The sequence below is a fragment of the Myiozetetes cayanensis genome, unplaced genomic scaffold, assembly GCF_022539395.1.
Source record: "Myiozetetes cayanensis isolate MyiCay16 unplaced genomic scaffold, myiCay2020 scf29, whole genome shotgun sequence".
Classification (NCBI taxonomy): Eukaryota; Metazoa; Chordata; class Aves; order Passeriformes; family Tyrannidae; genus Myiozetetes; species Myiozetetes cayanensis.
In genome coordinates, this window is record NW_026087510.1 from 3,298,192 (window position 1) to 3,319,952 (window position 21,761).

At 60.5% G+C, this 21,761-nt stretch overlaps 1 protein-coding gene across 15 annotated transcripts in view; it reads right to left on the reverse strand.

Moving 5' to 3' along the window:
* Nucleotides 1–19,004, reverse strand: part of IGSF9B (immunoglobulin superfamily member 9B) — a 42,151-nt gene extending 23,147 nt beyond the window's left edge. For 11 of the 15 annotated variants that reach the window (XM_050322895.1, XM_050322893.1, XM_050322892.1 and 8 more), the window contains exons 1-10: nucleotides 18,831–19,003; nucleotides 11,125–11,322; nucleotides 9,993–10,139; nucleotides 8,398–8,549; nucleotides 7,137–7,254; nucleotides 6,210–6,351; nucleotides 5,958–6,103; nucleotides 3,504–3,646; nucleotides 2,560–2,700; nucleotides 1,205–1,321 (exon numbers count right to left, since the gene is read on the reverse strand). In XM_050322895.1, the coding sequence (XP_050178852.1) occupies nucleotides 1,205–1,321; nucleotides 2,560–2,700; nucleotides 3,504–3,646; nucleotides 5,958–6,103; nucleotides 6,210–6,351; nucleotides 7,137–7,254; nucleotides 8,398–8,549; nucleotides 9,993–10,139; nucleotides 11,125–11,322; nucleotides 18,831–18,894 (1,368 nt within the window). In that variant the 5' untranslated portion in view covers nucleotides 18,895–19,003. Of the gene's footprint in view, nucleotides 1–1,204; nucleotides 1,322–2,559; nucleotides 2,701–3,503; nucleotides 3,647–5,957; nucleotides 6,104–6,209; nucleotides 6,352–7,136; nucleotides 7,255–8,397; nucleotides 8,550–9,992; nucleotides 10,140–11,124; nucleotides 11,323–15,976; nucleotides 16,226–18,830 lie in introns of those variants that run through there. The other 4 variants (XM_050322898.1, XM_050322899.1, XM_050322897.1 and 1 more) reach the window with 2 other exon arrangements.
* Nucleotides 19,005–21,761: the final 2,757 nt, after the last annotated feature.

The window sequence follows — 21,761 nt, forward strand, 5'->3', positions numbered from 1 at the left end:
GCGTTGTCCAGAGTCCTCTTCAGCTGTTCTTCATGTGGGAGGCTCTGCTGATCAACACCAGGACCCACGGGTTGATGCCAAGCAGGAGGAGCAGAGGAGCCGATGGGCACATGGGGTTACCATTGCCAAGCCCAGGAGTCCTTCGAGAGGCTGGTTAGCACTGGTGGGCTGATAGGGAGCAAAGGAGTTTGCTTCTGCCACTGGGAAACCAGCCCAGTCCAAGCCAGCCCTGACTGGAGTTTGTGGCTCTGGGCTTATCCCCTCAATATGAGGAGGACCATCAGAAGGCACAAGTGGGATTGGAAAGAAACCTGAATGAGACTGATGAGGAGGGGAAACTAAAAGAAGGTGTAGAAAAAGACTAAACAGCCAACAGGCTTCAGGCAGGTCACTTGCAATGTGTGCAAGTCATGGTCCTCCTAGTGCTGGTAAAAGGGACTAGAGATTCAGCATCTCATGCCACAAGGATTGGGCACAGAGCCCACTGGGTGACACTGGGACCCTGCTCACTCTCAGGAGCCTTGAGAAGGGGACAGGAGACTTGGAATAAGATCCTGACAGGGCCACAGAGCCCAGGAGGTCTCCTGTACAGCTTTCTTATGGGAGCAGTAAAGGTGGGAAGCAAAGGGAAGGCTGCAGGAGGACTAAAGACTGTGCCACCCACACCCTGCTCTATGAAAAGGGACATCTTGAAATCATTATAGCCAGTCCAGCAGCATTAAAAGGAGCTTCTTCCCAGGGTCTTTCAAGTCATGGGGCAGCAAAACAGCTGCTGACTGGTCCAGCCCTTTGCCTGGACATGCTGGACACCCTGACACACTCTGGTGTCACATCCACGGGAGGTCTGTGCCATGAGAGCGCCATGGCCGGGGCTGCCACGTCCTGCTGGTGACCACCTCACACCCAGGCAGGGATGAAGGTGTCCTGTGGGCAGTGCTGGCGAGGAAGAGGAGGGGGAGGCCGGGGTGGGAGCAGTGTTTCAGCTTTGTGGATGCTGCCGTGACGGTTTCCCGGGGATTACAGCACTCGGTGGCCACAAGCCGGGCTTCCCCCACCCACCTGCGGGACAGGACGGCAGTGGCTCAGCCCAAAGCGAAGCAGCTGTACCTGCAGTTTGTTCTTACCGGGACAGAGTGTGGCTTCTCTGTCTGCAATATTCACCAAAAGCCAAAGGCACTGCAGATTTGTCTGGCAGGCCGGGTACCTTTCTCCAGGCGATGATGGGAAAGGGGTCTCCGGCAGCAGCGCAAGGAATCAACAGCTCCCTCCCTGCCTCCTGTCTGTACTCCCAGCCTGGTAGCACCGTGAAATAGGGGGGGTCCTGCAGCCAGGGGAAAAAACAAGGAGTGTCAGCCCACCCCAACTGCCATCACCCAAACATGCCCTTTTCCAAACCAACCAAATCCCTGTTTTGGATAAGCTCGAGGCATTGCAAGGAAAGCTGCACGGAGAACGTGTGTTAAGGAGGCTCCAAATTATACACCTGGAGGGAGGTTCTCTCCAAAGAACCACTGCACTAGGGCAGAGAATCACAGAATCACAGAATGGTTTGGGTTGGAAGGGACCTTAAAGACTATCTAGTCCAACACCCTGCCATGGGCAGGGACATATTCCATGAAACCAGGTTGCTCCAAGCCTTGTCCATCTTGGCCTTGGACACTTCCAGGCAGCCACAGGCTCTCTCAGGGCAACCTGTGCCAGGGCCTCACCACCCTCACAGGGAAGGATTTCTTTTGTACATCTAGCCTAAATTTCCCCTCTTTCAGTCTGAAACCATTCTCCTTGTCCTAGCAGTACAGTTCCTGATGAAGAGTCTCTCTCCAGCTTCCTTGTAGGCACCCTTCAGATACTGAAAGGCTCCACACAACCTCCTCTTCTCCAGGATGAACAGCATCTGGGTTTTTACTTCCTTAAAACAGGAAAAAACCCACCCACACCACATCAGACATCAACCTGATTTCCTCGCCTCGGCAGCCGCCCCAGCGGATGTGTGTGTCTGGTACAAAAAGCGTTCTCATGTGAACCTCAGCGAGACACCATGAATCACTGCTGCTCACAGGCACAGGACTTCTTGTTCAGGGAAGGAAGAGGCAGCAGCTCCCACCCCAGCTGCACCAGGAACTGCGCTGGGAGCCCAGCATGCCCCAGGCTCCGCACGCAGCCGGAGCACGTGGAGCTCAAATCATCCATTTATTTAAATCCTCCAGAACCCAAGCCCAGGCCAGCAGGGCTAAGTGTTTTGTTGGCAAAAAGGCCATCCCAGGGGGAGGTTTCCTCAAATCACCCTGGTCCAGCAATACCAGAGTCTTATATTCTTACACCAGCCGATAATTTATATTATCTTACAGCAGCTGATCCAGCTCGTGCTGAAATCTGCTCTAGCGGGATCTTTCCAGCTACACCAGACAGGGTGCCCTCGGGGATTGCCTGTCCTGGTGGGAAGCACATCTCCAACCACAGCACAGACACACCTTCACCCTCAAGCCTCTGCTGCTCCCCACACAGCCCCGGGAGGACACAACTGATGGCAGACAGGCCGGATTTTGGCAGGCAGGTTACCTTCAGTACCAGTCGGGCAGGGGGAGACTGGCCCATCGTACCCAGGGCGTTATAAGGCACACAGGTGTAAGTGCCGAGAGCGTCTTCAGTCGCCTCCTCTATCCGGATCGACCCGTCCTCCAGCAGGTTCCAGCCAGCATACTGCAGCAGGGAGAGCGAGGGACTGACTGATCCTACACCCACCACAGCCTGTTATTTTCCCTTCAGCCAAGCCCCCCCACCCACGCCCAGGGTGGCTGTCACATCCCTGGGAGATACCCAATCCCATTCCCAGCATCTCCTCAGTTGCAGAGAGAGGAAATGTGGGCAAGATCAGCCTATCCAAACACAGCCCTCCAGGGAAGGGTTGTCCTGCTCTGTATGCACCCAAGGGATTTATCTTGAAGCCACTCTCCTCCCTACACACAGCCAGGCTTCTTCACGTAGCCCAAAAGATTTAAGATCAGAATCTAACCCTAAATAAAACTTGTCCTGGAGTGGACAAGAGAACTCCACCCGAGGGGCTGAGGGCACCAAGGACCAGGAAGCCACAGCAGCAACAGATTTAAATGGACTTAAAACTTCAAATCATTAATATTTAAGCAAAAAATTTAAAATATTGAGTGTTTTCTTTAAATATTTAATGTCCAATATCCTTGCTCAGACTGTGATTGGAGGAAGACAGAGACTTGTTAAAAGGGTCTTTTAACCATACGTTGCCATTGGAAAAATAAACCAGGGCTACCAGGAGATGACTTTAGGGAGGAAGCAGGCACTACTCCACAAGAGAACCCGAATTAACTCTGCCCACAGCTGGTAAGGAAAAGCAGAGTCATCCCACCCATGGGGTTTCTTGTCTCCTGACAGCCAGGCCGGACCCACAGGGTGCCTGGTGGTGCTCACCAGTGTTTCCCAAGGACATGAGGGTCCAGTCCCCCTCTGTCCCTGCCCAGGGGCTTCGTTACCTTCTCGATTCGCAGGGGACGCCCGTCCTTGTTCCACTTGACCAGCGTGACCGGGGGCTCTGCCTCGACCGGGCAGCGGATGTATCCGTGTATCCCGATGGGAACGTAGATGACGGGGGGCATGTTCACCACACGGGCAGGATCTGGGAGAGCAGCAGCACCACGTCAGCATAGGAAAAGAGCCCATCTCTCCCCCCTGCCTGGCTTCAGAGGATCTACAGCAGTTTTGTAATGAATTCCAAGCCCAGCACCACCTTGGCTCCCGCAGGCTGTTATCTCCAGCCTTGTTACACACAAATCCACTGTAATGCCTGGCGTTTCTGGGAGGCTTTACCAGTGCCCAGGGTGTTCCTACCTGGAGCTCGTTAAAAGTTGCATTTATGAAGAAATATGAGATACGCCTGCTCCCAACTCCACACCAACTTGCACCCTACTGAAGCCCAAGCTGCTCCATCACAGTGGGACACATGCAAGGCGTGACACGCACCCAACAGCCTGGTTTGACACACCGGCGACCAAAACTATTTCAACTCCCAAGCCTTAAAACACACCAACAGCAGCAACCAAGATGGTCAAAGAGACCCGTGTCCAGGCTGCCATGAGCCCTTAACCTCCTTATGTCTGCTGGCTCGTGCCTCATCAAGGCTGGGTCATGTTGAATACCAACCACCTCCACCCTTTCCAAGATGCAAAAAACCTTAAAACACATATCTAACCCCCCCCCATGCTGCACCACCCACGCAGAGAGGTGTCTCGCAATCCTCCAGTCTAGAATGTGTCATTAACAGCACTTCTAAGAGCTTTTTAATTAAGTGCGAGTGGGTTGGAGAGAATCTAGGCTTTCTTTAATAAGAAGCTTTTGGAAAAGGAAGAAAAAAAAAAGTTACTTTTAATAAGAAGAGTGAGCATTTCTACAATCTCGTCTAGACACCGGCAGCTCAAGGTTACGGGAAAATCCCGCCGGGCCTTACGCTGCATTAAGGGATGAAGGTGGTTTTTTTTGGGGTGCAGCACCTCTGCTCTGCTGATGCAGTAACACACAGTGGGGGGTTAAAGGCAGGGTGCTTAGTAGGAAAGGATGGCGGATGTGGGTGTGCCCTCTCCTTATTGCTTTCTTGGGGCAAAAAGGACAAAGTTTGGGAGATCTTCTCCCTGCCTGCCGAAACGCGTCGCCCCATCCGCCCCTCTAAACCGGGTGCCCCCGGCAGTGGCACCGTAACCCAGATTGCTGAGTGCTGCATATGGAGCAGGCTTTACCCCCCTCTGCTTAACTCCACCTCTTAGGAAATGTAATCAAGGACTCCAGCAGCGCGGGAGAGGGTAATGGGATCGAGCCTTTCACTACTAGGTCACTGGCCGGGGGCCAGCCCTGCTCACTAATGACCCAGAGATGTGTCCCCATCCGCTTCAGTGGGTGGGAAGCTCCTTCCCGAGGCATCAGTCCCAATGTGGACAAGGTTTGCTCAGGAGGAAAAGGGTTTGTGGCACCAAAAGCCAAGCACCCCTCCCTGCGCGCCTGAACGGCAGATTGTCCAAACGCTGCTTCTCCTGCCACTAGAGCTATTTTTAACAGCTATCAGCCCTGACAAGCGGTCCTGGATTAGCAGCAGGGCAGATTTAATGGCCTGAGGCCACAGGCTTTCCCAAGAGCTGCCCAGCTGGGCACATCCAACCCCAAATCAGGCCTCTGCCTGGGCACAGCACCACTCACACCATCCCCCTGCTCGCTCTGCCCACAAGGGAAGCAACGGGACCTCCCGGCCCTTCTCACAGCGGCTCCCCGCTAACCAGCACCGGGTCTAGAGGCAGCAGCTCTACATCAGCCTGGAAAACCCGAGCCATGAGCCCACTTTGCTCAGGCCTGTCTTTCATTATGAAATAAAAGCACCACAGTCTTTTACAGCAGAGCAATATTGCAATTGTGAGTGGCGGCAATTGAGGCCATTACTGTCGAATGCCACGAGACGCCGGTGGCACACTACCCATTACCGCCCGGGGATCCCGGGAGAACAGGCGTGGGAAGCAGCACTCCTGCTCCAGCCCTTTCTCCTCCGCTTGTTTAGATCAGTTACCGCCTGAAAAATGTGACACGCGAGGCTACGGAGCTCGCGGAACAGCCACACCACAGGAACAAACCCCACAGTAAACACCAGAAAGGACGAGACCCAGAGCCCTGATCCGGTGCTTCCCGGCAGAGTGTCGGCAGCAGCTGTGGCATGATGCTCACCTAGACAAAAACCACAAAGGTGGACACTTGTCCCAGCTCAGCAGTGTCACCCAGGATGCTCAGACCATTTCAGACGCTCTCAGCTTTCCGCTGAGGGCGATTCCACGCTCATCCAGAGGCTGCTGTCACATTAACCCAATTCTCCTAGGATCACACCAGGACAACAGGGCCTCTGGGGCTGCCTCAGAGCCAGGTGTGATCAATCCCAGCCCCGTCCCCGCACTCACACTGCACTGTCAGGTAGGCAGAGGCTGATGGCGAGCGGCCCAGGCTGTTGCTGGGGATACAGGTGTATTTTCCAGCATCCTCTGGCTTGACATGGAAAATAATGAGCGTCCCATCGATCAGGATCCGCACCCTCAACTTCAGGTCGCTGCGAGAGAAGAGGACAGGAGGGTCACTGGGAAGCCCAGGGCAACGCCCAGCACAACCCCAGCTCCTGGCACAACTCCCAGCTGCCAGGCCAGATGCCAACTCACTTCTTGAAGTAGACGTTCTCCTCCTCCCAGTACCACAGGTAGGTGAGGTTCCCGGGGTACGCCTCGGCCTGGCAGGTGAAGAGCGCATCCTGGGAGATGTTGACCGTGATGTTCTCCGGAGGGGAAACGATAAAGGGAGGTCCTGGGAGAGGGAAAGAGGAAAGTGTCACCCCCACCACTGCAGGTGTCCCCACAAAGGTTGCTCAGGCTCAGCTCCATCACAGCATTGTTGGCTGGGAGCTGCTGGAGGGCTCTGGGGCAGAGCTGGCCCCGGTTCCCTGGGATCACAGGGCGCAGGGACTCACTGAGGGCCACAGTGACCCTGTTATTCCCAGCCTTTTCCCTAATCTCTACAGCTTTGGGTCCGTGCATGTGGTGCACGGCTCTGCTTCTCTCAGGGCACACAGACACACGCCTCACTTCATCCCGAGCACTTTTCCAGAATAGCATCACCCACGGGAAAAATCCAGGGAGGTGGGGGGGGAGCACTGCAAACTGCCAGGAGCCAGCAGTTCACCACTGCCACAAAAGCAGAGCAGAGGACACCCCGCTCTCCCCTCTGCGCCGGTAGCTGTTGACCTAATTAAAGATTTATTTAATAAGAGCGGGAGTGCAGAGCAGGAGGCCTGTCATGCATCACCGCTGTCTGACGAGGCGCTTCATGACAGCCTCAATCTTTTCCCCGCTTCCCCAGCAAAACCGAGCTGCCACCGGGGCCTTGGCTGCTCGTCAGGGCAGGACAGCCACCGCTGAGACCCAATTAAGCGCATTCCTCCGTCCTCCAAGTGGGAAGCGGAGCCAGGGGGCAGCCGGCACGATGCCCAGCACAGAGGCTTTGGGGTGGCACCGCATCCCTGTGGTCCACGTGTCCCCATTCCCGGTGCTCCTGGGTGGGATGGGGGGTGCTGAGGGGCTGGGAGGGCTCACCTTGAACGAGCAGGCGCGTGGTGTGCACGGCCTCCCCCTGGATGCTGTACGCACGGCAGGTGTAGGCACCTCTGTCCTCCCGGCTGACGGAGAGCACCGTAAGGCTCCCGTCGCTCACCTGGGAACAACAAGGGAAGACCCTCGGAGCGTGGGCAGGGACACTCCCTGCAGGGAGATGGGGGAAGACCCACCCTCCCTGCTTCCCGCGGCACGGGAGCTGCCGGCGCTTTTAGGGCCGGATGAGAGACGGGTTTCCCCGCTCTGCAAGGCTTCGGATATTAATAAACCAACACACGCGTTCCTGCTCGACGCCAAGGGGAAGGGAAGGGAGAAAAAAATAAACCATAAAATAAATAAATAACCATCGCAACGCATTTATCTCCCGGAGAAGTGACTGGCAGGCAGCAGGATCCAAAGTGCTCCCGCCAAGCGCCCTGGCACCTCGGGGTGCTTCATAAGGAGCAGGATGCCTCATTAGAGCGTTCCCTGCTCCCCAGGGACCAGCCCCACAGCGGGGTGGGGAATGAGGAGGAGACTCCAGCCTGGCCACTGTCCTCCCACCATGGGGACACCTCACAGATGGAAGAGGAGTGGACAGATTGCCCCTCAGGGACACAGCAGAGGAAGGATGGACAAAGGACCATCACCCTCGGGGTAACAGCACCCCCATGCACAGGGAGCCCTCCCAGCCAAGCTCTCCCCCCCACCTTATTCTGCCTCATCCTTCTATTTCAATTAGTAACAAATGATTCCTAATTACTCTCATTAGTGCCTGCGCTGATTCCAATGCCTGATTTACCAATTACAGCTCAGGGGGGAATCTCTGCCTGGGAGCCTCTGGGATGCAAAAAGGGTCCTGAAGGGGAGGGGAGGAGGGGAAATCCTCCCTGCTCAAAGCCCTCCTGCATCCATCCCTGCTGGAGGACACACATCCCCAGGCTGCAGCCCCCATCCCATCTCCAGGGTCCCAGCCCCTGGGATAGGTCTGCAGGGAGCAGCTCGAGTGTAGGAGTAGGACTGCCCAAGTACCTGGGGTGGTCTCCAGCCCTCACCCAAGGGCAGGCAGCATTACAAGCTGCAGCTCAGCAGGGATGGGGAAAATGGGCATTTCAGCATGGAAAAGTGCTGAGAAAGCACGTCTGGCTCCGAGCATGGCGGAGCCGCCGCCGCCGTGGTCCCGTCAATACTGTCCCTGCCAGCAGGGAGCCCAGCAGTCCCCACAGCAGCCCCTACCACAGCTCCTGTCCCCACCACCACCTACCTGGTACTTGCCATTGGCACCCAAAAGGTCTCCCTCTCTCAGCCAGGTGACGATGGGCTTGGGGTTCCCGAACGCCATGCAGGTCAGGGTGACACTGCTGCCCTCCTTCGCCTCTACGTACTGCGGCGGTGTCTCCGTGAACGTGGGGGGAGCTGCGGGGCACAGGAGACCACCGTGACCCCCTCGGTTCCACTGTGGCCCCAGGGGGGACAAGGGGACAGAGAGAGAGCTGCCTGCACACCAGGGCACCCTAAACATCCTCACAGCAGGGCTGAGATCACCCCAAACGTGAACGAGGCTGCAGGGACAGGGAGGACAGCGGCTCTCACAGCAGCTGTCCCTGGGGACACCGAGCAAGGGCTGCCACACTGCACCCCAGCCCTGTCCCCTCTCCTCCCCACCAGCTCCGGGGCACGGCACCACTTCCCCCACCCTCGCTGCACATTAACTCGCTCTTGTCAAAACATGGGAAAACACCGCAGTGCAGATCGAAAGGCTCCTTCCTGATGAAAGAGGCTGGCAGGATTACAGCCCGCCCCTAATTACCCGCGGTTGTTAAAGCCCACTTTAGAGGAAGACAGGTTGGCAATTTAATCTGCTCGGGGGAAAAAGGAAAAAAATAAAGAATTATATTTTGTTTCTCCCCAAATGATTTTTATTTTCCCCCTAAGAAAATTAAGCGTTGTAATGCGCTGGGGGAAAGCCACAGCCTTCACCCTGAAAGCAATTCCTCGAGCTGGAAGGATTATGGTTATTATATTGTTATTAAGCCCCTGCACGCCCTATGCTGTATAAAACCCCCAAAATGCCCCATTTTGCCAAGAGGAGGGACAGGGCATCTGGGGCCACTTCCAGTCTCTGGAGCTGGAGGTTTGCAGGATCTGTACACGTGGTGGAGGTGAAACATGCACCATCCTCCTCCTCCTTCTCTTTCCCTCTTTCCCAAGCCCTCGGAGCTCATTAGCAGGCAGGGGGAAAGCAGGAAACAGCAAGCAGGGCAGCAGGCAGGGATGGGGCTTGTGGCCTGCACAGCCCTGCTTGCAAAGCTCCTGCTTACTAATTGGGCTCAATTAGGTGGCTCTGCTCCATGCCATCCTCCCAAAGGTTAAATTGATTGCTCAAGGTCAAGGCAAGACCAGCAAGGAGCTGCTGGTGCCCATATCTCCTCTCCAGCCACCCCACTGCAGCAGGGAAGGCAGAGCCTTGCTGCTGGGCTAAAAATAAAGATCTCTCTCCTGATGTGCAGAATGACAATTTGCTAATTAGTTTAATATACGGCCTTAATAAAATGAAAAAGTAATTTGAGTAAATCTGAATTTCAAGAAAACAAAGATTTGATTTTCTGATCTGTTTGTTGAGAGGAGATTGGTTCCCAGCCCCGCTTCTTGATGTCTCTCCTTTAAACAAGCTCCAATTAAACTGAGGAATCCCTAATAAAACTTAGTCCCTTTTGAAGTCACGCCCTGGCTGGAGCAGCCAGCCAGCCTGGACGGCTTCAGGCTCGGGTGTCTGCGAGGCGCAGATGCCACTGAGGTCCAGCATCCACCAGAAATCCCGTTCCAGTGGGGATGCTGCAGCCCCCAAGCCCCGCTCACCGTTGACCGTGAGGTGGACCCAGCTGCCGTTGTGGAAGGTGTCGTACTGCTGGTCCAGCATGAGCACTTTGCACTCGTACCAGCCCTGGTCCTCGGAGCGCACCTGCTCAATGCGCAGGGAGGCTTTGTCGTGCAGGCTGGCCCGGCCTGTGGGAGAGCACAGCGTCGGCTCCGCGGCCCCCCGACACCGGGGCAGCCCCCCGGGGGCGCCGCCGCAGGGGACACCCCGTCCCACCCCGGTTTGGGGGCTGGTGGAGCCTCCTGGTCACGGCCAGCCGGTGACACGTCTGGGGATGGCAGAGCCAAGCTGCCACGGCCAGGCAAGGTGCCTCGAGCGGCGTCTGCCCGCACTGACACCGGCCTTCTGCTCCCAGCCGGGGGCTGGCGGCGGGACAGCCGGCACGCAGGCGTTGCCCCAAAGCTTTCCCCGGCCTGGGAGACTCCCAAAAAGCAGGGTGGCCCTGAGCTGACCCGGTGCACAGCCCCAAAAAAATTAGGTCAGGAGCAAAGCAGGCCAAATCTCCACCACTGGGCTGTGGCGCTGCTCGTTCATGAGCTGAGTTTGGCAGGGCTCAGCCCAGCCCGAGTGGTGCATCTTCCCTGCTGCAGCATTTCTCAGGGAACAATTTGAGCCCCACAAGACCCAGGGAAGATCCCCAGGACAGCGCTTCCCAGGGAATGGGGTACCAAAATGGGCCTGCCCCGCCACACCAGCCTCCTCAGGGCTGGTCCCCAGCTCACACACCCCACCAGAGGACACCAGCCACATGTCACATGGGCTCTGCAGCTCCAACCTGTCACCTCTGCCCGGCACGTGGCCCTGGCTCCATCCCCCCAGGATCCCTCCCCAGGCTTACAGCTGCTCCGGGGCGCAGCGGCGGCAGCAGCAGCCACCGCCACCACGCATCACCCTGGGTTTCTCTGCCTCGCTTGCTCCCGTCCCACGCAGCCCAGCTGGCTTCCTAACGCTGCTGCTTAATTAAAACCAACTGGGTGGAAAGCGAGCAACGAGAGGCAGAGCCCGCGTGGTTTCCGACGGAGGAACGGATGGAGCGGAGCTGCGCATCCCAGGCTGCGCCAGCAGCCGGGACCTGGCACGTCCCCCGTGTCCCCCTGCACCCCCAGGACTCACCGGCATACTCTGGGTCGACATGGGGAGGATAAAACCCGAACTTGATGAAGATGGGGATGGGGACGCCGAACTTGAACCACTCCACGACATAGGGAGGGGGCTGTCCCGTGAGCGGGTGGATCACGTCGCATCCCAGGATCACGCTCTCGCCAGCGCGAGCGGTCACGAACTCGGGCTCCTCCCTCGAGCCGAGGGCACCTGTGAGGGGGCAAAGGAACAAACTGTGGCTGATCCCACTGCTGGGCCCCAGCATCAGACTGGGACCCCCCTGGAGAGCCACCGCAGAGGAGATGCCTGTCCCCAGCTGCCTGTCTCCACTGAGGGTAGCCCCTGGGTATCCCTTGCCCCAAAACCAAGAGGGAGTCCCCAAGCTCCTCCACTCAGCTCCAGGGCTGGGGACCCCCTGCTCTCAGTAGAGGGGGGCACAGAGCATGCCTAGCACTGCTCCCCACCTACCAGCACCAGCAGGGCTATTCCATATCCCTATGGCAGGGAAAAGGCTGCTTTTAGCAGCCCTGCTTGTGCCCCCCACATCCTCCAGCGAGCATGCAGGGAGCGCTGACCACAAGCTCTGCTGTGCCAGCCCAGCGACCCAGCTTTCCTGCAGCTGCCAGGGTGGGCTGAGCCCCTGGAGCAGCGATGCTCCAGCCAAGTCATCGTGTCCTCGGGCATCCCTGAGAGCCCCGAGCCTGAAACCCGGCTGCAACCTGCACGTCAGGTCTGTCACCCTGCTCCTCCCAGATGGGTAATTACAGAGGACTTTGGTCTCAGCTCCGAGGCTGCTCCACCCCGGCTGTGCCGCCCTGCTCGCTGCAGCCTGGCGTCATCCTGCTCTGCCAGCAGCAGCAAAGCTGCATCCTCAGCACAGCGTTCGGAAAGGGAGAGAAAGGGAAACCCAGGGCTGCGGGGAAGCCGAAAGAGGGGGGAGGGGGGGGGCCCCAAAACTAGGTTCAGACCCACATCTCCCTGCCCATCAAGGAAGGGCACCCCATTTTCCTGGCACACGCGGCTGCCGCCTGCTCCGGGGGGATGCTCGGGGAGGGATGCTCGGGGAAGCACGTTCCCACTCCTCCGCGCTGCTCCTCGGGGCCGCCGGTGATTGGCGGCGAGTGACATCACCGCTTCCCCGCCGCGGGAGCCGAGCATCACCGGCTATTTTTGGCTCTGGCACAAGCGCGTACCGGCGAGAGGCCCGTGATGTGCCACCCCACGGGCCCACCAGCCGAGTGTCCCCCTGGGAAGGGCAACGGGCAGAGCCGGCCACGGTTCCCGCAGGGCACACTCAACAGTGTGCCACCGCAGAGGGTCACAGCCTGACGGTCACCCAGGTGTCCTCAGCCCCCACACCACCAGCAAACCGGGCACCGGCGGCTGTTGAACTGGGAGGGCTGGCTGGTGGCAGCGGGGCGGGTGAGGCCGGGGTGCAGAGCTGTGAGCTTTGCAAGGAGCAGACGCTGCATTGCACGCCCACTGCAGGCACTGCTAGAGGGGTCCTGCAGAGCCACAGAGCCGCCTGGACCCCACCGGGGAGCGGGGAGTGCTGAGCACACACGTGCAGTGTGCATGCACACAGGCGCACCCCGCTTTGCACCACGCCGACAACACTCTCACACCTCTCCATCCCTCGTTATCGCTGCATCGCCAATGAGCTCACATTCGCACCCTGTCAGCAGGGACGGTGTCAGCCCTCCCCTGCCGCCCCGGCACAGAGCTGTGAGAGCCCGTCCTGACCCCGCTGCGCCCATCCTGGGGTTGAGGGTTGGGAGGGGGGCTGCGCTGCAGGGCTGGAACCCCCCTCCCTGCCCGTGGTCCCCCTGCGCTGATCGGGGACAGCGGCTGTCACGTGCTGCTCAAGAGCATCCAAGGACGCGCTTCGCCGGCCGCCTTGCCCGAGCGAGCAGGTCCCCAGCACCTCACCGCCTGCAAAGCCACAGCCCTCCTTCCTCCGACGGCAGAGGATGGAGAGGGCAGCACTGCAGCCCCTTCCCCAGCGCCCTGCCTGCCCCAGCCCACCAGCTCCCGGCGCACCAAAGCGGAATCTTGGTTCCCAGTTCAACACCAAATTGAGCCTGGGATGCTGATGCTTGCCCAGCTCTGTGCCCAAGAGGCCACCCAGACACCCCGGGGATGGGCGCCAGGGCGTCACACGACGCCAGGATCCCCTGACTGGCTCACCAGGAAAGCAGTGGGTGACGTTCCCCGGGGAAGGGGACGAGCCAGGCGCTCCGCCGGACCCACGGCTGGCCAGGGCTGCCCGGGCGTAGGAAAATAGGTCAGCCCCGGCAGCTCTGAGCGCCGGTGTCTGATCACAGGGCCGGTGGGGAATTGCACGCACGGCTGAGCATCACCTCCCCACGCGCATGGCCGACTGGCAGCCACGGCGGATAACCGGCCCCCGGCTCTCCCCAGCTGCCACCCGCCCCACTACCGGCCCCGTGCCCTCCTGTCCCCGCTTCCAGAGCGGCTTGGAAGCGAGGGGAGATGCTTCACAAACCCTCTTTGGGTCTCCTCAACTTCCCAACCCAACCCTGCGCTCCCAGCCACGACCAGGCTTTCCTGCTAAGTCCAGGCCAAGAAGGCACGCGAGCGATGGGAGGCTGCAGCTCTCGATCCAAAGTGTTTCTCACCCCCACATTTGTAGGGAAACGCTTGAAAACAACTCGCAGACGCCAGAAGAAACAGAGCACAAATAGACGGGGTATTTTTAAACCCACTTGGTTTTCCCAGCCAAGTTCAGAGGGGCTTCAAGGCTCAGCCTGCAGTTTGGAAAGAGGGTCGCCATCAGGGAGCAGCAGCAGGGACGTGAGCCCTGAATCCCCCTCGGTGTGGGAGCTCACGTGAAGCTGGGGGATGCCTCGTAAAGAAAAACAAGTAATCAACAGGCTCCGTCATCCGAGCAGATCCAGGAAAAATAAAAGCACGCCGCGTGCCAGGAGGCAAGAATACAAGATGCGGAGGTGGAGTTGAACAGCATCCCAAAGGGAGAGGAGGGAAGGCTGCTGCCACTGAGACGGTGCCACCACGGGGCTCCCCGGCATGGCGATGCCAAGGATGGGGAGACCCTCACCTGGATCTGGGCATCCAGCTCCTCCCATCCCAAGAGCAGAGACGCAAGGTGACACCAGACTCGGTGCAGCAGAGGGCATCCAGCATCTCAGGTGCACTCGCCGAAGCAGGACCCTTCCTGCAGGTGCTTCATGACAAGGAGGTGGCCATGGCAGAGGGGTTTCCAAAGGAATCAATGCCTGGGAAGGCTGTCCTGCCCAGCAGAGTTGACACCCATGCCCCAAGTCAAAGAGGTGACCTACTATCTCCTTGCAGCCTGCTAACAAGCATGGAGGCACCACTATCCGCTTCCAACGCTGCCCCCCTACCCCAGGCACTCATCCCCATCCCTGTCCCCACATGGGGACAGCTGGGGGAGCAGGCACAGGGCCCCGAGCCCGTGGACCTCTCCTCCCTCCCGAGCACAGACAAGATCTGCTCTGACACATCCCGCTCACATCGGTGGAGGCGGGATATGGCAGGGATCTCTGAGGACAAGGCCACCAGCGTGGCATATGGAGGCCAGCAGGGAAGGAGAGCAGGCAGCCATCGCTGGGAAACGAGGAGGGAGGCGACTGCAGCATGGGGAGGGACAGGGACAATGTGCTGCAGGGACCCCGCTGCAGAGGCACTGCGTGGGGCACCTGCCTCCCACCTCCATAATCCCCCCAAATATCTCGGGGGGGGGGGTTGCACCCCCTCCTGCAAACTCGATCCCCCCCTCCCTGGCCAGAGGTACCCAGAGCCCCCCAAAAGCCTCTGCCTGTCCCCTGATGGGGGACAGCCCCTGGAGCGCAGCCCTCGCCCCCTCCCCCCAGCTGGAAAGCAGCATCTGGGCTTTCAGCGCGATTCCTGCGTTTTAAACCCGATTTTCCAGATGGATGGAGGGCAGCGCGCAGGTCAAGTGACATGCCTCAAGGTCACACGGGGCCAGCGAGGAGAAGGATTAGCTGCTGTCAGGGGTGGCTCAGTGCCCCATTCACAGCGAGACAGTGACTCTAAACCTCGTCCCTGGCACAAGGGCTGTCCTGTGGGACCACCAACGCCACCCCCCAGTGTGGGCTGGCAGCTTCCCTGGCATCCCCAAGGGAGTGTGCATGCACAGAGTGCTGCCCCACAGCAGCCCCACGGTGGGTCCCTGCTCCCTGGAATGACTCAGGTGGGAACATGCCTGGCTGGGCAGCAGCTCAGCGAGCACGTGGTAGCACAGGCTGGTGCTCGGAGAGGCACAGAGATGGGGCAAGTGAGAAAATTACTTCCCTGCAGTCACCCTACTCCCACCTGGGGGTCCCCTGCGCCCACTCACTCTAAACACCACCTGGTGCAGAGCGTCCCCAAGTGCCACACAGCAGCCGCCTCGTGGGAACCATCATCTCCCAGCAACAACCAGCAGCTACCTGTGCATTCCCTGAGAGCTCCCTCCGCGTGCCACAGGGCCGAGCAAGCTGCTGCGGTGGGAGGCTGGAGCCCAAACCCATCCCAGAGGAGACCTCCTGCACCTGGAGACACTGTCAGGGTGCTGTGCCCTCCAGCCCAGACCCACGTGGCACCAGTACCCACAGGCAGGTTGCCCATTGCCCTCTCCACAGAGGAGCATGTACCACTCCAGTGCCTTCACAGCTTTCCTGGGAAACTGGGATGCAGGCAGCGCTCCGAGCTGCCCGCCAGCAGCTCCTGAATCACGCTGTTCCTGGCTCAGGCAGCCCTCCCACCAACGCCAGCCTCTCCATCGAGGAGCGGGAGGAAGGGAGTTGTTTTTCCAAGGGCCAGCTGGTCGCTCAGGGCTCCCAGCTCGGGAGATGCCTACCGCAGGGAAAGGGAGAGGGAAGGACTCCTCCATCGGCACGGAACAGGGCTGGACCCACTGCTCGCCCATCTGCAGGGCTTCTCTTCCAGCCTCAAGGCACGACCTCCAAGGTGAAGGACTAGAGGTGAATGGGAGCTGTCCCACCCCGATGCAGCTCCAGAGAGGAACTTGCAAGGTTTTCCCATCGCCGGCGAAGCATCTTCCGAGTAAAAAGCCAACCGAGCCGGGAAAGCGCCGCCGCCAAACCCCTCCGGCAAAGCCAAGTCATCGACCGAGACGCTCCCGTCCCTCCCTGCCCCGCGAGCTCCCATCCAACAGGTCCAGAGGAGCACAAATCCTCCAGGGAGAGATGGAAATGGGAGCTGGGCCAACGCCCTTGGCCGTGCCCGGTGCCAAACCCTCCCCTTGCCAGGAGAGAGTGGGGCCAAAGCCGCACACGCCAAATCCGGCGGCTGCCAGTCCAGACCCCTCCACGGCCAAAGAGGCACCATCCCTTGCGTGGAAGAGCTCTGCACCAGGATCGAGCAGGGAATGCAGCGCCGTGCCAAACCACTCCAACCGGCCAAGGTCAGTGCCAGGAGCGTCACCCGCCGTGGTGTCCAGGGAACCTCCTTGACAGGAGTCCTCGCCCGGGGCCGGCAAAGCCAAATCCTCTCTCCGCAAACCCGCCTGCCGGATCCACAAGCCTCCCCACTCACCGTGTGGTGCCACAGCGTCACACCCGTGGGAGAGGGAGGAAAAGCCCCTCGGTGTGACGGCACTGCCGGGAATGCCAGGGGGCCAGATCCCTCCTCTGACACCCACTCCCGGTGCGGTCACGTCCTGGCTCTCCTCCCCCACACCATAAGAAGGGATAACACACCCTCCTTCCTCCTCTGAGCCGATTAATGCCTGGAAAGCCCTCGGAGAGCCAGGCAAGAGGGCTGCCCAGGGCTTGGCAAGGAGAAGGCAGTGTGGGAGGAAGGCCACGGCAAGGGGAAAAGCCCCGGTGAGGGCATCGGCACACAGCGACCCCCAGCTCTGCTCTGAAGCCCTGTCCCCAAGCAATTCAGGGGGGACAGCCCCCCGGGAGGAGAAGACAGCACTGGGGTTAAGGGGTTGCACAGCTGGGGTGAGCCCTGTGGGCTCCCCGTCCCCCCAAAGCCCCGCACGGGGGCCACGCCGGCCCACAGCACCCCCTCAGCCGGCGCCCACCCCCGCATTACTCACGGCGTGCTCATTCACCGCGTACACGCTGCTCCACACGCACAGCACCCCCGTGCCCGGGGGTTCCCGGCACCCACCCACCCCCTCCACCGCTTCCGGAGCCCCATCCCGGCGGCTCCGGGGTATTTCCAAGTTCCCAAATGCTGAACTCGGCTGTTCTGCTCCTCTCCCGGGCAGAGCATCCCTCCACAGACCGCTGCTGCAAACCTCTGCCTCGCCACACTGCAGCACGCATTTCAGGCGGGCAGCAGCCAGCCGCGGCTCAGGCAGAGGGGATACGTACCCCCAAATGGGGCAGCCCCCATTCTGACCCCCCCAAAGCACAGCCCCATCCTGACACACCCCCCGCCCCGACTCCAAGGAACCGGCTGCCAGGCGAGGGTGCCAAGGGACCGTGGCATGGTACAGATCTGACCCCGTGGGCTCGAGGAGTGCTGTGAATCGGGGGGGGGGCTGCAGCACCTCGGCAGTGCCCCTTCCCAGCCCACTCGTGCCCGCCGAGCCGGCGTTCCCCGCCGCCACGGGGAGGGGAGTGGTGGTGGCTGCCAGCCAGGCATCGCCTGCTGCCGGCAGCCACTGCATCCCCATGGGCAGGGCACAGTGACACCCAGGGCACAGCTCCTGCGTCTCATCCCGGGCAGGGACCACCGGGGAGCTGGGATGACCCCGTGCCCGGTGAGAAACCAGCGGCTGAGATGGGGGACGGTGCTGCACCAGCGGCAGGCAGCTCCCCTCTACCTGCAGGGATGGCTCGGGGGGGTGGGAAGGGGCTGGCAGCCGAAGGAAAAGAAACCAGAGCAGGAAAATCAGGGTTATTCCCCACCGCCGTCTCCCTCCTGACCTTGGACAACCCTGTGCCTCAGTTTACCCCAGCACGGCAGCCAGCCTGCAGTGGAGGGGGGGAAAGGAGGGCAGCCTCTGCCGGGCGGGGGGGGGAGCAAAGTCACCCCCAAACCCGCAGCCGGGGCGCTGCAGGGGGAGGCGACGAATCCCTCCTGCGTTTCTCCTTGCCCAGCCGGACTACCCTTGCAGGGAAGGGCAAACGCTGCCCGCACCCCCCGGCGCTGCCGCAGGCGCTTCTTTCCCAGGACGAGAGAAGAAACACGGACGCGAGAAACGCTTTCCCATCCCTGATCAAGGGGGAACACACAGTCAGCCGTGCCCCGCGCCAGGACCCGCAACCCGCTTGCGTTTTCCCAGAGGGAATTTCCAACCCTTGGGCAGAGGTTCCGCCGCACCGAGAGAGCGCGGCTTCCCGAACTTCCCCGGCTGCAGCCGCTGCCCTCGGGGAGGTCACGGCCAGCCCCGCCGAGCGCCTGCGGAGGGAGGATGCGCCGGGCGCTCCCGGCTCCCCCGCGGCAGCGGAGGATGAAGGAATCGCCAGCGCCCCGCCGCAGCGGGAAGCGCTCGGTCCCCGCGCCGGCAGCGGGGAGGACGCCAACCCCGCAAAGCCTCTCCGCAGCCGCAGTCCTCCCCCCGCCGCCCCTTGTGCCCGGGACGCGATGCCCTCCCCGGTGCGCGCATCTCTCCCGGTCCATGCGCATCCCGGTACAAGGCGGGAGGGGGGGGGGGACGCACGCACAGGGCGGCCCCGCAGTCCCCCGGGGTTAACCGCGGCGGACAACCCCCCCGGCGGCCCCGCACTCACCTTGGACGGGCAGCCCGCGGGCGCCGAGCACACTTGCTACCAAAGCGGCCACATACCAAATCATAGTACTACCGGCCCCCGGTGCGCAGCATCTTCCGCCCGCCGGGCGGCCCGGCCGGGGCGGGGCGGGGCCGGGCCGGGGTGGCCGTGTCCGGGCAGGGCTCGGCGGGGCGGTCGGGGCCCGAGGGGCGGCTCCGGGGCGGCTCAGGGCCGGCCGCCCTGCGCTGCGCCCGCACCCGCGCCCATGCCCGCGCCGCGCCCGCGCTCCGCCGCGCGGTGCAGCCAAGCCTGCGCCCTTTAGCGGCTCGGCACCGCCCCCGCGCGCCGCCCATTGGCCGCGCCCCTGCCGGGGTGGGCGGCGATTGGCCACCGGCGCGGCCCGGGCCGGTTCAAGGTGGGTTGGCGCGCACGGGGGGCCCCCGCGCCGCAGTATCATGCGCACTGCCGGGAGCGCGGGGCGCGGGCACGGCACGGACACGGCACGGACACGGACACGGACACGGGCATGGGCACGGCACGGCACGGCACGGACACGGACACGGGCATGGGCACGGGCATGGACATGGCACGGACACGGCTGTGCCCTGCGCCGCCCAGTGTCCGCCCCTCGCCCGCGGATGTGTCACCGCACCGGCTCGGTGTCACACAATCCCCCCCCCACCTCCGATGTGTCACCTCGTTGTGTCCAGTTGTGTCCCTGCACCGGCTCAGTGTCACCTCTCCATCCCCAAATTCGCCCCTGCACCAGTGCATCATCACCTGCCTGACTGCAGATGTGCCTCTGCATCAGCTCGCTGTCACCTCCTTGTCTCCAGATGTGCCCCTGCGCTGTCTCAGTGTCACCTCCCTATCTCCAGATGTGCTCTTGCATCAGTTCAGTGTCACCTCCTCATCCCCAGATGTGCCCCTGCACCAGTACAGCATCACTTACCTGTCTCCAGATGTGCCCCTGCATCAGCTCACTGCCACCTCCTTGTCTCCAGATGTGCCCCTGCACTGGCTCGGTGTCACCTCCTTGTCTCCAGATGTGCCCCTGCACTGGCTCGGTGTCACCTCCCCATCTCCAGATGTGTCACCTGCACAGGTAGAACATCACCTCTCCACCCCTAGATGTGTCACCATGACAGCTCAGTGTCACCTCCCTGTCTCCAGATGTGCCCCTGCACTGTCTCAGTGTCACCTCCCTCCCCAAATGTGCCCCTGCACCTGCACAGCATCACCTCTTCGCCTCCAGATGTGTCACCACGCCAGCTCAGTGTCACCTTCCTGTCTCCAGATGTGCCCCCTGCATTAGCTCAGTGTCACCTCCCTGTCCCCAGCTCTGCCACCCCCATATCAGCTCAGGGCAACATACCTGCCACCATCTGTGCCCTGGCAAAGGTCCAGGGTCATCACCCTGCCAGCCTAGGATGAACATGTCACCTGCCCCCTGCACCAGCTTGCTGTCACCTCTGCCAGGCCCCTGCACCGCTCAGTCACCTCCTTGCCACCCCCCACAGCTCGGTGTCACATTCACCTGCCATCTCACACCCAGAACTGGCTCAGTGCCACTGTCACACCTTGCACCAGCTGTATCATCTCCTCCTGCCCACCTGCACCACCTGTGCCACCGCCCCTGCTCCTGCTCTACACTCGCCACTTGCTCCCATCCCTGACCCCGTGACAGCTCTGTGTCACCCTGTCCCTCCTCCCTTGTCCCCTGCTGGTCACAGCCCATCTGAGAGGAGAAAACTGGGGTTGACTCCAATGGGAAAGGGGTAGAGAACACAAAGTCCCCTTGTGCTCAGCCCACCTCTCCTCCCTGCAAAGACCTGGTGATGCCAGATGGGCAAACAGCCGGGCTGGCTCCCCGAGGAGCATGCCAGCCACAGAAACAGGCCACTGAACTTCCCAGGAGATGACAGCCAGCCCAGGGGGGGAACAGGCTCGCACGGAGAGGGGGACACACCATTTTCCCATCAGCACTCACCATTTCCCCCTTGCCCACACCATTGGGAGAGTATCTGGGGGGAGGCCTGAGCAGCTGCTGGTCTTCCCACCTCTTCCCGTGCTGGAAACAGGCGAAAAAAAAAAAAAAAAACAACCCCTGCAGAGGATGAGAAGCATCCCACACTTTCTACCCGGAATTACATTTATTGAGGGTCAGACACTGGCACGCTCTGGGCAGGAGGGGGAGCATCCCCCCTCCCAGCCCGAGCTCACGCGAGCTCCTGGGCAGTTTGCTTCCTTAGCAAATTCCAAGACCTCATAAAAGCCTGACTCAGCTCTTAGTGCTGAGATCTGAAGTGAAAGCTTGCAGATATGCACGGGGGGTTGGCACAGCCAAGGCTGACCCTTGTGCTGGGGCAGTTTTGCTCTCCAAGCTGCTCTCCTGGTTCCTGAAAGTCTGGTTTGCAGCAGCCTGGGAAGGCAGAGCCCCTTGGCCAGCACCCTCCCCTTGCCAGTCCTGCCACCTTCAAAGCACCCAAAAATTCCCAGCCATCTCCCACTGACTTCAAAGGAGCAAGCCCAAGGCTGGCAGAGCTCCATTTACTCTCGCCCAGCTGGACATAGCTGATACATTCTGGTCCAGCTGGAGTCCATGTCACCACCCAGATCATCTCCATGTCTTTGGCTGGGTTTTGCCACAGTTTCAAAGAGGAGAAAAAAAAAACCAATTAAGGGCATTGATGGCACATATGGTAACACAGCCTAGCCCAGAGGCACCAGGAGCCCATGGTGGATGGAGGGGACCCAGCCCTGATCCCAGTGTGTGCATCCTCAAGCCAAGCCCAGCACAGGGGCCCCACCAACATCCCTCAAGAAACTGGAAATATCGGCTTGGGTTGGAGCATGGCTGTCAGTTCACACCCTTGTTTCTCCAGACTAATTTGCTGGTTTTATGAAATCCATTCCCCACTGTTTTCACACTTCTCTCCCTCTCTATTTATA